The following is a 15,874-nucleotide window of genomic DNA, read 5'->3' on the forward strand; positions in this document are numbered from 1 at the left end:
GAAGAATCTAACCTAAAGAATAATTGATGTCAGGAAGGAAAAAAAGAGGCTGATTCTCCCTTGCAAAAAGAAAAAATAAAGTGAGTGTGTTTTGCCTGTTAAGTTCTTTTTGTTTAGAAAGTGACAGTTGGGTGGGCAGGTCCTATTCTTCCAATTGCTTTGCCCTTTGTGTGTGTGTGTGTGTGTGTGAGAGAGAGAGAGAGAGAGAGAGAGAGAGAGAAAGCTTTTAGCAGTAAAAGATGGGCTTGAACTCAAAAGAACGACAAGATGAAGTTATGATAATGGAAAGAGATACACAAAAGATTTTCACAAGAAAGATACCAACATATTGAAATTTTTGGGGATGAAGGAATCCTGCTTTGGATATAAGATATTAGGTGTAAAGAGATCATAAAGACCGACCAAAAGCAAAATTTCCGCTCTTTAATTTGTTTAATCAGTGAGTGAAAATAGAGAAAGAGAAAAGCCCATTTAATCCATAATAATGGCAAACACTAGTGACCATCATCACTACTCAAGGCCACTGATTTATTTTCCTACTATTTTAAATTGTTTTATTTCTGTTATTTATAATTTATATTAAAATAAGAAAATGCTATGCCTAAAAGCAAATCCATATTTGACTTTGAGTGGTATAATTAATCCAATGATGAATAATTCAAGACCCTTCTTAAATTTAATGGGTTTCCTTCCTTCAATTTTAAGATATAAAAAATAGAAAGATCTTGAGTTTAAATCTTTTACCTTAGATATGACATATAAAACAGAGAAACTCAAAATTCATTTATGGCAGCTAGCTATTCCCTCAAAATTCATTTATGGCAGCTAGCTCTTCCCAACTTCCAGAGGTTATTTTTTGTCAACATGGTAGTACAAATTATCATAAATAAGCTCATGCTTTTGTCACCCAAATAGGGTTTTCACTACCCATCGAATAATAATAATTAAAAATCAAACCAGAGCTTTTGTTTGTTTTCCAGCTTATTACCCCTTAATTTACCAGAAGCTGCAGTTGGCTGATGGAAGATGCAAATGCTTCCATCCACTTAATCGGTGGGTCATCATCACTTATCATCTTTGTACCTATAATGTACAAATTCACATGATCTGAGCATGCATATACATTTCAAGTTATGTCTATCCATAGACTATTGATTGAATGCTTAATTGGCTATGCTTCATATAAAATTTGCCAGCACTGCCCACTTGTCAGAAACCGATATGCCATAAATAAATTATCCATTTCATATTCCAAATATACATATTAATCAATTGGTTTTCAAAATCCAAGTTATAATGAAATGATTATCACAGAAATAAAAAAATTGGCTATGCCATATTCCCAATTACCAAAAAAGAAAGATAAATATTCTTACACACCCAATAAAAAACCAAGGAACATAAATAAGTTGAATCTTATGTAACTAATAATGTTGTCCTTCAAACTCAAGGAATGTATATTTAATATAAAGAGAGTCATTTATTAATAATTTGATTGTATCATTATAAGTACATTGATATAAGAATCCAATCTCTCAAACTCCTTTGTGATCTGTTTCTCTCTCTCTCTCTCTCTCTCTCTCTCTCTCTCTCTCTCTATATATATATATATATATATATTATTTGTATTTTAAAATAAGGAAGGTGCCTAGTCAACTTTGGCAGTAAGGGCCAATAGATTTTGTTGACAATATTAATTATTAATTCTTTTGTTTAGTGCATACAAGCACTATCGATCATGCATATAGAAATAGCATTATAATTATTATATATATTATATATGAAAGCAATATCCTCAAAAACAAATTAAAGAAAACTTGTCAAGAATGAAATCTGGAAGAATATATATACATATAGAGAGAGAGAGAGAGAGAGAGAGAGAGAGAGAGAGAGAGAGAGAGAGAGAGGGAGGTTTGGAATCAATGTAACAGAGCTCCTCTTTTAAGAAAAAGACTACTCGCCAAAGTTGAACTGAGACAGCAGCCCACTGCATAAAAAGGACTAGACAAAATTCTTTTCGCCCTTCAAAAAAGATTTAATCTTTAAATATGTTTTTGAAGATATACACTTTTTTTAACTTCTCAAAAAAGAGATTTTCAACTAATTAAAGAAAATTAATTACACAATTAATTAATTAGATATTAATTCAAGATGTAGGTAGCCGGAGGACACAGAATGGCAGATAAAAGTTGGAATCTTTCTTTGATATTTTTAATAAAAAAAAATTAATCAGAGATTGAAAAACATTTTCCACATGAAAATTATTATTTGCTTGACTGATGATCAAACTTATAAGTTCTAACGAAGCATGCAAGAAATTATATATAAACGTGGGCTTCTTTCCTGGAAAATTAAGTTGATGTGTTCACATCAAAAGGGCATACTAGGGTTAGATAGAGTCAATATATGTCGAACCACTGCTAATAATGAAACCTTTGGTCTCATCTAATGTTGGCCCTACATGTTTCTTGTTATAAACTAGCCATCGCCAAGACCTTTAGTAATCAATCCATTTTTCTTTTTGTTTCTATTGTCTGGATAATTTGGTCCATTGAAACCTAACTTCATAAGTTTTGAACAGAAATTTGTAGACCTTAGGAATTTTGTCAAACTCCAAATCGATAAAGACTTAGACTCAATTTGTTTGGAAAAAATAATTTATATATGAGAAATATTTTTTAAAAAATAAAAATATTAAATATTTAATTAGGTTAAACTACTAGTGTGTATATATATATAAAATAAATGGACATCAAAACCCATTTTCATGAAATGGGAAATAGCCCAATTGCAATGGAAGGGTTAGATATTGAAATGAATTGATTATGATGGAGTTGGAAATGGATGTATTAATAATACTGTATGAAGAAGAGCTTAAAGCATAAGCTAGCCTTTGTTGAGGGTTGAATGTTATGGTTGTTGATGGCTATGTATGGCAGCGATGGAGAGAGAACAACGCTTTCAGAATCTTTTTATTGGCTGCGTACAACAACATCGTCCCAGTCTCTGCACCCACGTGACGCCTCACTCGCTCAAGACCCCACACAGATCTTCCGTATCCATAAGTGGGCCCTTTCTTCTCTCCCAACCCAGAATGGTCCCACTTTAGCCACTTCATGATCCCCTCCTCTCCCACACGTGTATCCGAACCCAATCACGTGATTTCCACGTGTTCTCCCGTCCCCGTTCTTGTCCTATAAATCGACAACATACCAGGCACGAGAGGGTAAAGCCCTGCAACACATTTGTCAGACACACGCACGCACACTCTCTCTCTCTCTGTAGAGAGATTTCTTTGGTTTACAGATCGGGCAAAGGAAGAAAAAGAGAACCTCTCTATTATTGCTACTGTTTCTTCATTTTCTCCAATTTATTGAAATTTGATTCCTCTGCTACACCTCTTCACATACACATATGTATATATGTGTATCTGCAGAGGCATGTGTGTACGTTATATGTGCAACTGCAACGTGAGAAAAGGCCAAGTGGGAGAGATTAAGGAGCAGCGAATCTTTGTTCATGCTTGCTAAGGCTTACCAAATCTTTAAAGCGCAATCCGGCTTACGTTAGCTCCCACAAGATTTTGTTATCATCCTCCTCCTCCTACTACTCTTCTTTGCTCAACTCCGCCGCCTCCCAATTCTCTCTGCCGGTGTGCGCATTTTTTCTTATCCTTCACTGCCTTTTCTCTCTTATAAAACGCTAATTGATTAAGCAGCAGAAGAAAAACAAAGACGCATTAAAAATGGCAATTAATAAGCTTCTTTTGACATTTGCTATCTGTCGGTTGATTGTAACAGTAGGGTTGACCGTGGACCCTGCGGAGCTTCTCCGGCTTGGAGTCGACGGTCAACTCAGTGTTGACCCGTCAGACGTGGAAATCGCGTCTCTTGATTTCGGCTTGCTTAGCAGAGCCGAGCCGATGGCCGTATTGCGTCCGGCTTCTGCAGAAGACATAGCACGGCTTGTTCGCGCCGCTTATAATTCGGCTGGTGGGTTTACGGTGTCTGCTAGAGGTCATGGGCATTCCATAAATGGGCAGGCACAGACGAGTAGTGGAGTAGTGATTGAGATGAGCCGCCGCTCTGGAGGAGGTCAGCTCGGTGGCTTGGGGAATCCCAATCCCCCTCAGGTTTCAGTGAAGGAGATGCATGCGGACGTGTGGGGAGGTGAGCTATGGATAGATGTATTGAGGAGTACACTAGAGTATGGACTAGCACCAAAATCATGGACAGATTACTTGTACCTCTCAGTGGGTGGTACCTTATCAAATGCAGGGATAAGTGGGCAAGCTTTCAATCATGGTCCTCAAATTAGCAATGTTCATGAGCTCGACGTCGTTACAGGTTTAATTTTCACTTCCTTCCTTTGCATGGATGTTTATTATTATTGCTCATTAATTATTATAATTATAATGAACCTGTTTTGTTCTTTTCTACTGCCATTATTTTATTGTTCGGCTGCTCAGATTTTCTTGGGTTATTCATATTTTTTCTTATGTGGGTTTTATTTTAAGTTGTCAAACTTTCAACTATATAAGGGATTCTGTTTACATATAGGATGATTAGACAGTTATTGTCTCGAGTGTTAACCACATGGGGATTATGGGTATTGTTTTCCTCTTCATTTTTCCCTTTAAAGTTATTATTCAAGAATCCTGGAATGATAATTGAAACTGTTTTTGTCTGCTTTAATTTTTAAAAATCGAGGAGTTTGATGTTTTGTACTGAAAAAATAGTTTAAACATGCACTCACTACTTTATTCATTTCAGGTAAGGGTGAAATCTTGACATGCTCGGAAGAAGAAAACTCAAAGCTGTTTCATGCCGTCCTTGGTGGTTTGGGTCAGTTTGGCATCATCACTAGGGCTAGAATTTCTCTTGAACCAGCTCCCCATAGGGTATTTTTCTTTCTCTCCATGTCTCCCTGGCCATAATATTTGAAAATTTACAAGAAAAAAGGTTTTTTTTTAATATATATAATTGGGACATGAACCCTTAAAAAATTTTCTGGTTAATGATGAAACTAAAAAAGTTAGAATCATGATTCAGGACCCATGAGGTTGGATGGGTCCATGCCATGGGAGCTTTTTTAACCCATTCAAACGGCTGTTCTGAAGCTGGCAATGTTGTTGACATCTCCTTTTGCCGTCTAACGTAGTCTTTTTATTCTGGTGTTTTTATTTATTTATTTATTATTAATGTAGGTGAGGTGGATCAGAGTACTCTACTCCAGCTTTTCGTCTTTTACCAGAGACCAAGAGTATCTCATTTCCCTGTATGGAAACCCACCTAGTCAAAAATTCGATTATGTTGAGGGTTTTGTTATTGTAGATGAAGGTCTCATTAATAATTGGAGATCCTCTTTCTTTTCCCCTCGAAACCCAGTTAAGATTAGCTCTATTGGTTCTAATGGTGGTGTGCTTTACTGCTTGGAAATCACCAAGAATTACTATCAATCCACTGTCGATACCATTGATCAGGTATGTAATTTATACTTAATTATCCTTTTAATTATATGGGATCATGGGATGTCAGTTAATTAAGATAATCTAGTAAATCTAAGCCGACCAAACCCACCAAATTATTATTCTCCTCTAATGAATAATCTCTCGCTTCCTGGAGTTTGTCTTGTAGCAGCTTTTAGTTTTAATTTTTTTATTTATTAATTGCTTATTCTAGTCACCTAAAAAAAATTATATTAATTGAGAGTGCAGGAAGTAGAGTATCTGTTAAAGAAGCTGAATTATATTCCATCATCAGTGTTCACGACGGATCTGCCTTACGTGGATTTCTTGGATAGAGTCCACAAGGCCGAGTTGAAGCTTAGGTCTAAGGGTTTGTGGGACGTGCCTCACCCTTGGCTCAATCTCTTTGTCCCCAAATCAAGGATTGCTGATTTTGATAAGGGAGTCTTCAAGGGGATTTTGGGCAATAAAACAAGTGGACCCATTCTTATTTACCCCATGAACAGAAACAAGTAAGTTTCTTTTTTTTTAATTGATTAATTATTTATTTATTGACTATAGCAACTGCAGATGCATGCAACATGCTAGTATTTATATTTCCCTCGTCAGGGGTCGGGTGGTCACAGTTAATTTGCAGTACATTGAAGCAACTATAGGCTATAGTTACTGGGGCATGCATATAATATAATTGCAAATTAAGAAAGAAATCACACATGGGTTATAATTAATTAGTGATTAGAGTTAGTACTCAAATGGAGCGTACTTGGGGGGGTGGTCTAGAGATAGAGGGGTGCAGATTTTGGAAAGCCAGCCAGCAAAATGCATAGGACAATGTCTTATTGTCCTTCCCTGGAGGACGATGAATATGATTGTCGGCTTGACCATAGCCGTGGGTAAACAGCATACAATAAAAATTGGCTACCACACGTTGAAATTTTAATCAAAAAGAGGAGATAGATTTTGTCATTTGATTCCTGTTTGGGCATCAAAAGACAAAAATGTTTTGGGTTCCTACTGCTGCCTTTCTACAGAGCTTGTTTAGTGCCAGAGGTCATAATACCTTTAGTCTCAAGAGCTCCAAGAAGTTAACGGTGATAAAAGTACACGACAGGATTGTTACTTTGTTAGTGATAATTAATATTCTCCAACTCCAAGCTAGGGTAAGGGACCCATTACTAAAGGGTGGTCCTGGAATAAGAGGGAGACACGTGGCCCACAAACAAAATGGCCAACGTTACAAAGAGATGAATAATAAAGGGCCAGCTAGGATTGACAAACACTTTTCTCTTTTGTTGACTGGAACCCAACAAATCGACGGTAATGATGAACCAAGCGGAAAGATTTTGGTGTCAGGAGATCTTCCCGGTGGCCCCTCTGATGGGATGGCATCGATGTCCTGTTACTTAGGCAGTTCCACAATATTTGCCGTTACTACAGCTAACTACCCATTCCTTCTAAACCATCAAATCAAAATCCCTCAACTTACCATCACTCACTCAACAAACCTTAATTTCTTCTTTACTTTATCTCTGTGACTATTACGAGCATAATCTCCTAATGGGTGATGATGATGATGATTATCCTGTGCAGGTGGGACCAGAGGAGCTCAGTGGTGACACCCGATGAGGACGTGTTTTATTTGGTGGCGTTGCTAAGATCAGCTCTAGATAATGGAGAGGAGACCCAGACATTGGAGTACCTGAGCAATCAGAATCGTCAGATCCTCAGATTTTGTGATGATGCAGGGATCAAGGTGAAGCAATATTTGCCTCACTACACCACGCAGCAAGAATGGATGGACCACTTTGGGGATAAGTGGTCCCAGTTTTACCAGAAGAAGATGGAATTTGATCCCCAGCGCATTTTAGCAACTGGCCAACGTATATTCATGCCCTCCTTTCTTGCTTCTTCTTCTCCTTCTTCTTCTGGTAGCGTGGCCCCGTGGTGATGAGTTGATGACACACAACAGATTTTTTACTCACAGTACACCACATAATCGCATATAGTGACTTAGAATATTCTTGTACATGATGGCAAAATGGGAACTCGAAATAGTTAAATGTTTTGAAGCAGCAAATACCAATAATGATATTTTAAAGATTTATTAGGAGAAAATGGGAAGGGTCTTTCTTTTACAGTGGGGCGAGGCTGTGGATGTGGAGGAGTCGTTTCTTGCATGGGTGAAATTAAAATTAGACGGCGGAGGAGAGAGGGAACGGGGCCAGAGATTATGAGGAACACATGTTATGTCACGTTGTTGACTGCAGCGAACCCCGTGATCCCGACCCTTTCTCTGCACTGCAGCTTCTTAAAGCACAGCTCACACTTTACTGGTTCCAGTTCCATCCAGCCCTGCTTCAGTGTTTTACTGTTTCTAACCCTTTTGGCTGTCTAGCTAGTTCAACCACAATGTAATCTGCTTACACTTGTACTATCATTTTGTCATCTTAAGAAATTAGCAATTATTATTACAATGTTCTTCTAACAAAATGATTCTAGTAGGGAAAACTTTGGTGATTAATCACTTGATCTAATTTTGTTAAGTACATGGTTCAGGAACAAAATCAAACTAGGGCTGCACCACTGCACCCATCAATAAAAAGCATGACCCTGTGCAGCTAGATGCTAAAACAGAATAGTTGTTGCAGGTTAAAACTTAAAACAAATATTGCACAGTCAATCCGCGTGCATTCTTGTTATTTCTCTAGCATGCTCTGTTTGTTCTCTCTTTTCTCATTACTCTTCAACTACACATCTTATTTGTTGTCTTGGATAAGCCACACAGGCTACAGCAATAGCATCTGGATAATTCGCAGAGGAAAGCATTTTGTTTTCTTTTGCTCCAACAGTTCCACCTCCGCTAAAAATTGCCATTAGTATTGCACTTTGCGTTCCTTATTCAATTACAGCTGCGTAAGTTGAGAATACAATTATAGAAGACATTGAGAAAAGTGAAGCAAACTCCCAAGTTCCAAGTGATATACCTTTTATCCCACTCTGAAAATGATGTAAATTAATTTGAAGTATCCTCTACTTCAAGTTGCTTCCCCAATTTCCTCAATGCTAGTGAATATATAGTTTTCCTCCTCACTGATGTTTTTTCAGCCACCAATTTGACTGCCTGAAGGCACATCAATGTAATCATAATCATGGTTTGTAATACCTCTAAAACTTGTCACATAAACAAGACAGAAGGGTGATCATAACGAGGCACTACCACTTCAGTTATAAAAAGGTCCAGGCTGAATATCACTACCATTTATATTGATTTGCAACGAATAATGTTCATCAGGGATCCATATTAGTTTAATTAGAGCACAATCTTAAAAGAATAAATAGGCATCATAAATCTCCCAATGCTTTTGTACAGTGTAAAAAAGGAGTACGCCAATGGACAATAAGTGATATTATTGTAACGTTCCTTGCAGCTATCCTGTCACATTCAAGACGGTACTTACATATTTCCAAAAAGAAAATAGTGTACTTCAAAAAAGAGTAATGGTCTAATATATCCTGTAGTTTGCATGTTCTTTCAACTGCATTCATATCCTATATTTTTAAATTCTATTAATTTTGTTTGAAATTCCCTTTACTAGGGGGGTGACGTTCCAATATATCATAATTTCAAATTCAACGGCCTATTAGTTTATATTTAATTCGAGCATTTAATTCCAAATTCCCAATATCAATCTTCTGAAGTGTTCAGCGGAGTATAAATGAATTTATATCACTTCCCTATAACAAAAAATTGATCCAACTTAATTCTAATCAAAGTAGTCATTACCATAGATAGACTATGCCCACTAGAGATCAGGTCTCTCAAATCATTCTCAAGCTGATTCTCTGATGGAGGTTCAACCAGATGATTCAACTTGCCTTCAATCAACAGCGTGATCTCTCCCTTAGGTTGGTGACCTGAAAAAACTTCTTTTGCCTCCCCCAGAGTACCCCGCCAAAACTGATTAAACAAAAATATTATAATTATCATTAGCAGACAAGTATCATACACTGGCTACTGATAAAGTAAATTGAAGCTATTAATTCTATCACTTGATATGCTCAAGTTCTTAAATGTGTGCTTAGTGCTTACCCCCATATTATTGAATACATATAAATAATGATCTAAAGTAACAATTTTATATACAGGTGGCAATGATCATAATCCAGTAGCGAACCAACTTCAACACCCCTGCTATAGCTTTTTTCCATAAGCCACAGCGATTAGCTCTAGACAAGGTGGATGCAGCCAAGATTGACATTCTTGTGGCTTAGCCAACTGCTGCAGGCATCATGCTTGGCTGAGTTGTTTTCAATTAAACACCACGTATCTTACTAAGCATCCCTTTAAAAGATTTTCTTCTTCTATCATAACAAAGACAAGATGTGGAGGACCTAGAGGATGATCCTAAGAGTTGAGAGGAAATAACTATGGAATTTAATGCCATTTGTCCTTATCAATCTTACATTCATTAGAGAATACATGTGGTGCATATTGTAGATAAAAAGAGTCCATTAAGATGGTTTAGTCATGTCCAACGTAAAAAATCAAATGCTCCAATATGGAAATGTGATAAGTTAGCAACGGAATGAGGGAAAAGGGAAAGGAGGAAACATAAGATGACGTGGAGGGAAGTAGTATCAAATGATTTACAAGTTTTGGATATTGATGCGGATTTAGTGTCCAACCAAGCTAAATAGAAAAGGAAAAAAAAATCACATAACCGACCCCAACTAGCTTGGAATTAAGGCTTAATTGTTATTGTTATTGTTATTGTTGTGATGTCAAGAGTGGATTTTAATTCTTAGATGTCAGTAAATTATCCCAAGTGTCAGTATTTAGTAGTTTAAGTTGATAGTGAGGAGAAGGGTTTTGGGGAGGGGAGAAGGAGTAGTATTAATTGATTCATAACAAATATAATAGGCAAAATGATGCCTAGTGAGCATAAATATCAAATTCTTAACCATCTAATGAGCAACATAAACAGTGCAATTAGTAGCTAAGCATAAATCTAACCTCTTCATGTATTTTGGTCATTTCCCGTGCCATGACACACTGTCTGCAAAGCAATCGAATGAACTGTTATAACCAGCCTGACAAATTATCTATGTTAATTAACACAAGAAAGACAAGGGTGGAAATAAATTTTATTAAACTAGATGTATACAACTAGTGATGCAGTAATTGATAAATTCAGAAATGTAAATCCATCCACCTTTAAATGAGACATAGTTGCGTTGTGATCAAGTGAAAGTAAACTGTTAACCAGGCTTCAAATTATTATATGATACTAGGACTTTGTTTGAGGTTAGGCTGCTCTTCTCAACTTCTCTGTGTTGCTGGCTGCAACTGATGTTAGGTTGCTTGCATACAACCCATATACTCGAGTTTACATGTTCTTCTTCCTTAATAAATTATCTTTATTTATCTAGTAAGAATATGCAATTAAATAAGTTCATAACCGTCAAAGCTTGACATATTAGGGTGACATCATTGGATAGCAAAATGCTGTTTTCATTATATGCTTCATAAATCCTTTGAAAAAGGTCAGCACCAAGAAGAGATAGTTGCACATGAAACCCTGCTATATCAGAATCCTACAAGTCTTACAGGATTAGCCACCAGAAAACATCCAATATATTTGTTACATATAAGAGAACTAGATTTAGGAATAAATAAGAAGTGTTAAGAAAGTCGCAGGAATAGGTGTGAAAGCCAGGTGTAAAAGCTGGGAAAAGTCAACTAGTAAATTGGAGGGGAAAGTTGTTAACGGCAGTTACTAGATTCTCAGCTTTTGTTGGCAGGAATTAGAGAATAAAAGGGCTAAAGAAACTCCTTGTTGATTCATCCCAGAATTCTATCAATAGAAATCTATTTTTCTCTGTCTACATTTCTCTTTTCTCTCTCTTCTATCTATTTCTCTCCTTTATTTCTTTTCTTTCTTCTAATTGTTGCAGGAAATCAAAGTTAGGGTTTTAATTCTAACAACAGAATTGTAGCGTTACCCTTAGAACTTACATATCTCAAAATCTAATTATCAAACTTAGAGAATGTGGATTATATAGTAGATTGATAACTCAAGAGATTGTAGTCATAGATCAGCACAAGCGAAATATATAAAAACAGGAAGCATTCACCTTGAGTAACCAAAGAGTGATGAGGTCTCTTCAAGAAACTGAGAAAGTTTATGAGGAGGAACATAGAATATTTGGGTTCTTGCTTCATCTGCAGAGGCTATCAGCCTCTCTCTCCTAGATCTGGCATGCTTAGAAAGAAATCCAACTGCAGCAGTATTTAAAAATTAAGTCCTGGTAATCTTAATGCCGTTAACAGTATCTATTCAAAGGCGCACGTCCGTGCACGACTATAAGCATATCAGGTGTCAACTCTATATATAAAAAAGAAAAAGATTACCAAAAGTAAACTCATCTGTGGCCAAGCCTGAGGCAGAAAGAGCAGCTACCAAAGCTGAAGGTCCAGGAATAGGAATAACAGGAATATTTTCATCCACACATAACTTTGCCTGTGGCAAGATTCCAGAACATGTATTGATTAAACTCTATGAGGTAACTAAAAGGGCAAGGCACTAAACATGATTGCAATAAACTAAAATGTGTATTCTTTTTTTTATTTTTTTGAACACAAAAATGTGTATTCTAAGGTTTGTTTCAAAACTTTGATGGACAGAACAGAAATTCCGATTCACTATATTGTTTCTATTTCTCAACATATGGAGTGTCCAAGGTATCAAAAGTTCCAGAGACAATTTGGATCAGTCTTATTGTCCTCAAATAGAAACATGTGGGCAGACAATCAATAGACTTAAATCCAAGCTCGTGGGACTTCAAATTTTGTATGTACGTTCCAGAAACCACAAAAGACAGCTATTTAATCGAACAAATAAGATATATAATGTGCTTACCAATTCTGCACCAGGATCACTAATGCCTGGCATCCCTGCATCACTGATCAGGGCCACAATCTCGCCCTGTTTCAACCTCTTTAACACCGTCAATTCTCTTTGAGACTCATTGAATTTGTGATAACTCAGCTGAAAATCTAAAGCAAAAAATTAGAAAAAGATCAAAAGGCAAAAGAAATAACACGATAAAGAAGCACAAAACAAGGCTTCAACAAACTCACAAGGGGAGTTCTAATATTGTAATACTGAAGTAATTTCCCCGAATGCCTTGTGTCTTCGGAAAGTATCACATGAGCAGATTTTAATACACGGAGAGCCCTGCAATGGTGAAATGCTTCAGTATGTTGCTCATACACAAAATTTGCAATTGAGAAAACAAAGAACAACGAAAGTAGCAATAAATTATTTATCCAATTGAGCAAGCACCTCAAAGTGATATCTTCAAGGTTTCCAATTGGAGTTCCCACCAAATATAAACCAGGTTTCAGAGGTCCCTGCAATGCAACAACAATAATATGCCAAACGCCCAAATTCAAAAGCCAATGTTATAAAAAGGTCATCTCTTACACGTTTTGACGACTCTTCGGAGATTGCATCAGTGAGTTCGGGAGAAATATAAGAGCCAAAACAGAAGGAGAGCGGGGCAATTCTAGGGTAAGCGGAGATTGATTTCAGGGATATAAAGTCAGTTTGAGTCCGGGAGAAGTTGAAAGGTGGATGCGGCCATGAAAGAGCCGTAGTGAGCGATATCGACATAGGTAACCGTCGTAACAGCATTTTTACGGCTTGTATTGAGGAAGCAAGTCAACCAACCAGGGTACCAGGCGGAAGAGCAACAGCGCACCTTGCTTAGAGGAAACTAGAAAGGCTGAGGGAAATAAACACATAATCTTTATCAAACGACACGGAAAAGAGAGAATTTCTTTGTCGTTTTCAATGATAGAGGAATTTTATTTTTTATAGACCTTTTAAATTTTTATAAAAAATAATCAATTTTTTAAGGCCTACTAAAAAAATCTAAAAATTTTAGTATTTTAACATTTGTAGCTAAAATTTTATTTTGTATATTATAATTAAAATTTAATTAATTATCATAATTATAATAAATAAATTAAAATTAAATTTAAAAAAATAATAAATTATAATATAATTTTTAAAATTTTATTTAATGAATAAAATAGTTTATTAATTTAAATTTTATATTTAAATTTTTTTATTGATTTTATACCAAAAAGTTATTTTATTAATTAAAATATATTTTAATATAATAACTAATTTAAAATAATTACAAAATAATCACACTGTAAATTTTTTTTTTACAATTTTCAATTATGTAAAGTAATTATATTATAATTAACTAAAAAATTTTTACATAATAATAAATTTATTTATTTAAATTACATTTTTTTTAAATTGTCAATCATGTAAATTTTTTTGGTTATTAATTTATTTTTAAGTATATTAATCTTTCTAAAATGTCTAAAAATTAATACCATTTGAGAAAGATTAACCAGTATTTTTATTTATAAATTATGAATATTTTTTATAATTAATTATATGGCCTATCTTTGGTCTAAAATTTTGATAGTTATTTTATTATAATATAATTACTTTGCATAAGTGACAATAGGAAAAAAAAAATCTACAGTATAATCATTTAGTGATTACTTTATTATTATTATTATGTAATTTTTAAATTGTTTATTATATTAAAATATATTTTAATCAATAAAATTAATTTTTTATAAAATTTCAATTAAAAATAAATATAAAATATATTTTATATAATAACTAAAAAATATTTAAATATAAAGTTTAAACTAATAAATTATTTTATTAATTAAATAAAACTTAAAAAAAATATATTATAATTTATCATTTTAAAAATCAATTTAATCTTTTAGTTATAATTATGACAATTAATTAAATTTCAACTATAAAGGAAAAGTTTTGTCTATAATCATAAAAGACCTTCAAGTTTTAAATTCTTTTTATTCAATAATAATTTTTAATTTTTTTTATTAAATATTTTTTTAGTAGAAATTCAAGCTTTTTTTTTTATTAATGGCATCATATCATAATTTTTAATATTCCATCATCATAATTTTAAACATTGAATGTCTCTAAAACATTTGTTGGACTTAAAAAGGTGTTCTGCTTATAATGGATAGTACTCATAATCCAATTTAAACTTATTAGCAGTTTATAAGTTAATTTAAATTTTTAAATATTTAAAAATTTAAGTAATTATTTATATAATTAAATTACAAATTGATAATAATTAATAAATTTAATAAAAAATAATTTATAAACATATTTATTATTAAAATTATTTAAAAAATAAAAAATAAAATATATAATAAAAATTTAAAATTAAATGAAAATAATATAATAAATTACTAAATACTTATAATTAATAGATTAAAAGTTAATTCTTTATTTATTAACTTAAAAGTCTAATTTTAAAATTTTAGAATTTATATACTAAGACAAACACTATCTTGTTTGAATTTAATAGTTTCCATTCAAATCAAATTTCATTATTTTTTTGTTCCTTATGGCTGATTAAGCTATGCACAGTTTTTAGGGAACCGAATCAAACTGAAGAATTGTCCTGAATCGACAGAAATCATACCGAACCAAAGTTATTTTGATACTTTTATTTAATTTTGATTTTTCACTATGAACTGAACTGGAATCATACCGAAATCAAATTAAAATTGTAACGAACCAAAACTGAACTGAATTTATGCATATGTTTTTTTATATTTTTTTAGATGCATTATATATTTTCAATATATATATATATAATTATATTTATATCTTATAATTAAATATTATTTGATTAATAAATAATTAAAATATACATTATATGATATATTTATATTATTATATTATATAATATATTTAATTTTAAATTATATATGCACCTTATAATTAAAAATTATATAATTTAAAAATAATTAAAAGATATATTCTATAGCATATTATATATTAATAACTCAAGTCAAAATTTAAATACAATTTTAAATATGATTTTTTAAGAAAATAATTATATAAAATTATTTTAAAAATTAAATACTGAACCAAAATTGTATCAAACCAAAACAAAATCAAAAAATAAAAAATCATATCGAATCAGAACCAAAATAATAAAAAACTAAACTGAAATCGTAACAAAATTCAGTTTGATTCTAATTCCTAAATAAACCATGAACTGAATCAAACGAGAACCAAACACCCAATGGTTGATACTTGAGCTAATTTTTGCTAAAATTAAATACGATATCTAAACGGTCTTAAAAACGTACACATTTAAAATCTCTATCTAATATGGGGAGTTTACACCATATCATAAATTCATATCCATTATTAAATATTTCATTAAACTAGCATCCTTTATTGACATCAGAATATTTGAAATTCCATTCTTGAATTTTTTTTTTTTAAGAAGGTAGATAAACTGAACAAGAAACAGACATTCTCC

The 15,874-nt window shown here is 33.3% G+C and overlaps 2 protein-coding genes across 3 annotated transcripts; one reads left to right on the forward strand and one right to left on the reverse strand.

Annotated features, from left to right (window-relative positions):
- The first annotated feature begins 3,000 nt into the window (after nucleotides 1-3,000).
- On the forward strand, nucleotides 3,001-7,941 carry LOC110632633 (cytokinin dehydrogenase 5). The gene is made up of 5 exons (XM_021780914.2): nucleotides 3,001-4,346; nucleotides 4,773-4,900; nucleotides 5,207-5,482; nucleotides 5,717-5,979; nucleotides 7,058-7,941. The coding sequence occupies exons 1-5, from the start codon at nucleotides 3,746-3,748 to the stop codon at nucleotides 7,413-7,415; spliced, it is 1,626 nt and encodes a 541-aa protein (XP_021636606.2). The 5' UTR covers nucleotides 3,001-3,745; the 3' UTR covers nucleotides 7,416-7,941.
- Nucleotides 7,942-7,966: 25 nt separating this feature from the next.
- On the reverse strand, nucleotides 7,967-13,258 carry LOC110632638 (uncharacterized). Of its 2 annotated transcripts, none has more exons than XM_021780937.2 (10): nucleotides 12,955-13,258; nucleotides 12,814-12,881; nucleotides 12,609-12,705; nucleotides 12,388-12,516; nucleotides 11,880-11,988; nucleotides 11,603-11,747; nucleotides 10,482-10,524; nucleotides 9,252-9,425; nucleotides 8,452-8,588; nucleotides 7,967-8,361 (listed from the first exon to the last, which is right to left on the reverse strand). In XM_021780937.2, the coding sequence occupies exons 1-9, from the start codon at nucleotides 13,162-13,164 to the stop codon at nucleotides 8,481-8,483; spliced, it is 1,083 nt and encodes a 360-aa protein (XP_021636629.2). In that variant the 5' UTR covers nucleotides 13,165-13,258; the 3' UTR covers nucleotides 7,967-8,361; nucleotides 8,452-8,480. The 2 variants fall into 2 exon arrangements, with proteins under 2 accessions (XP_021636629.2, XP_021636620.2); XM_021780928.2 differs by having other exon boundaries at nucleotides 7,967-8,376.
- Nucleotides 13,259-15,874: the final 2,616 nt, after the last annotated feature.

This window comes from Hevea brasiliensis, chromosome 2, assembly GCF_030052815.1.
Source record: "Hevea brasiliensis isolate MT/VB/25A 57/8 chromosome 2, ASM3005281v1, whole genome shotgun sequence".
NCBI classification, from domain to species: domain Eukaryota; kingdom Viridiplantae; phylum Streptophyta; class Magnoliopsida; order Malpighiales; family Euphorbiaceae; genus Hevea; species Hevea brasiliensis.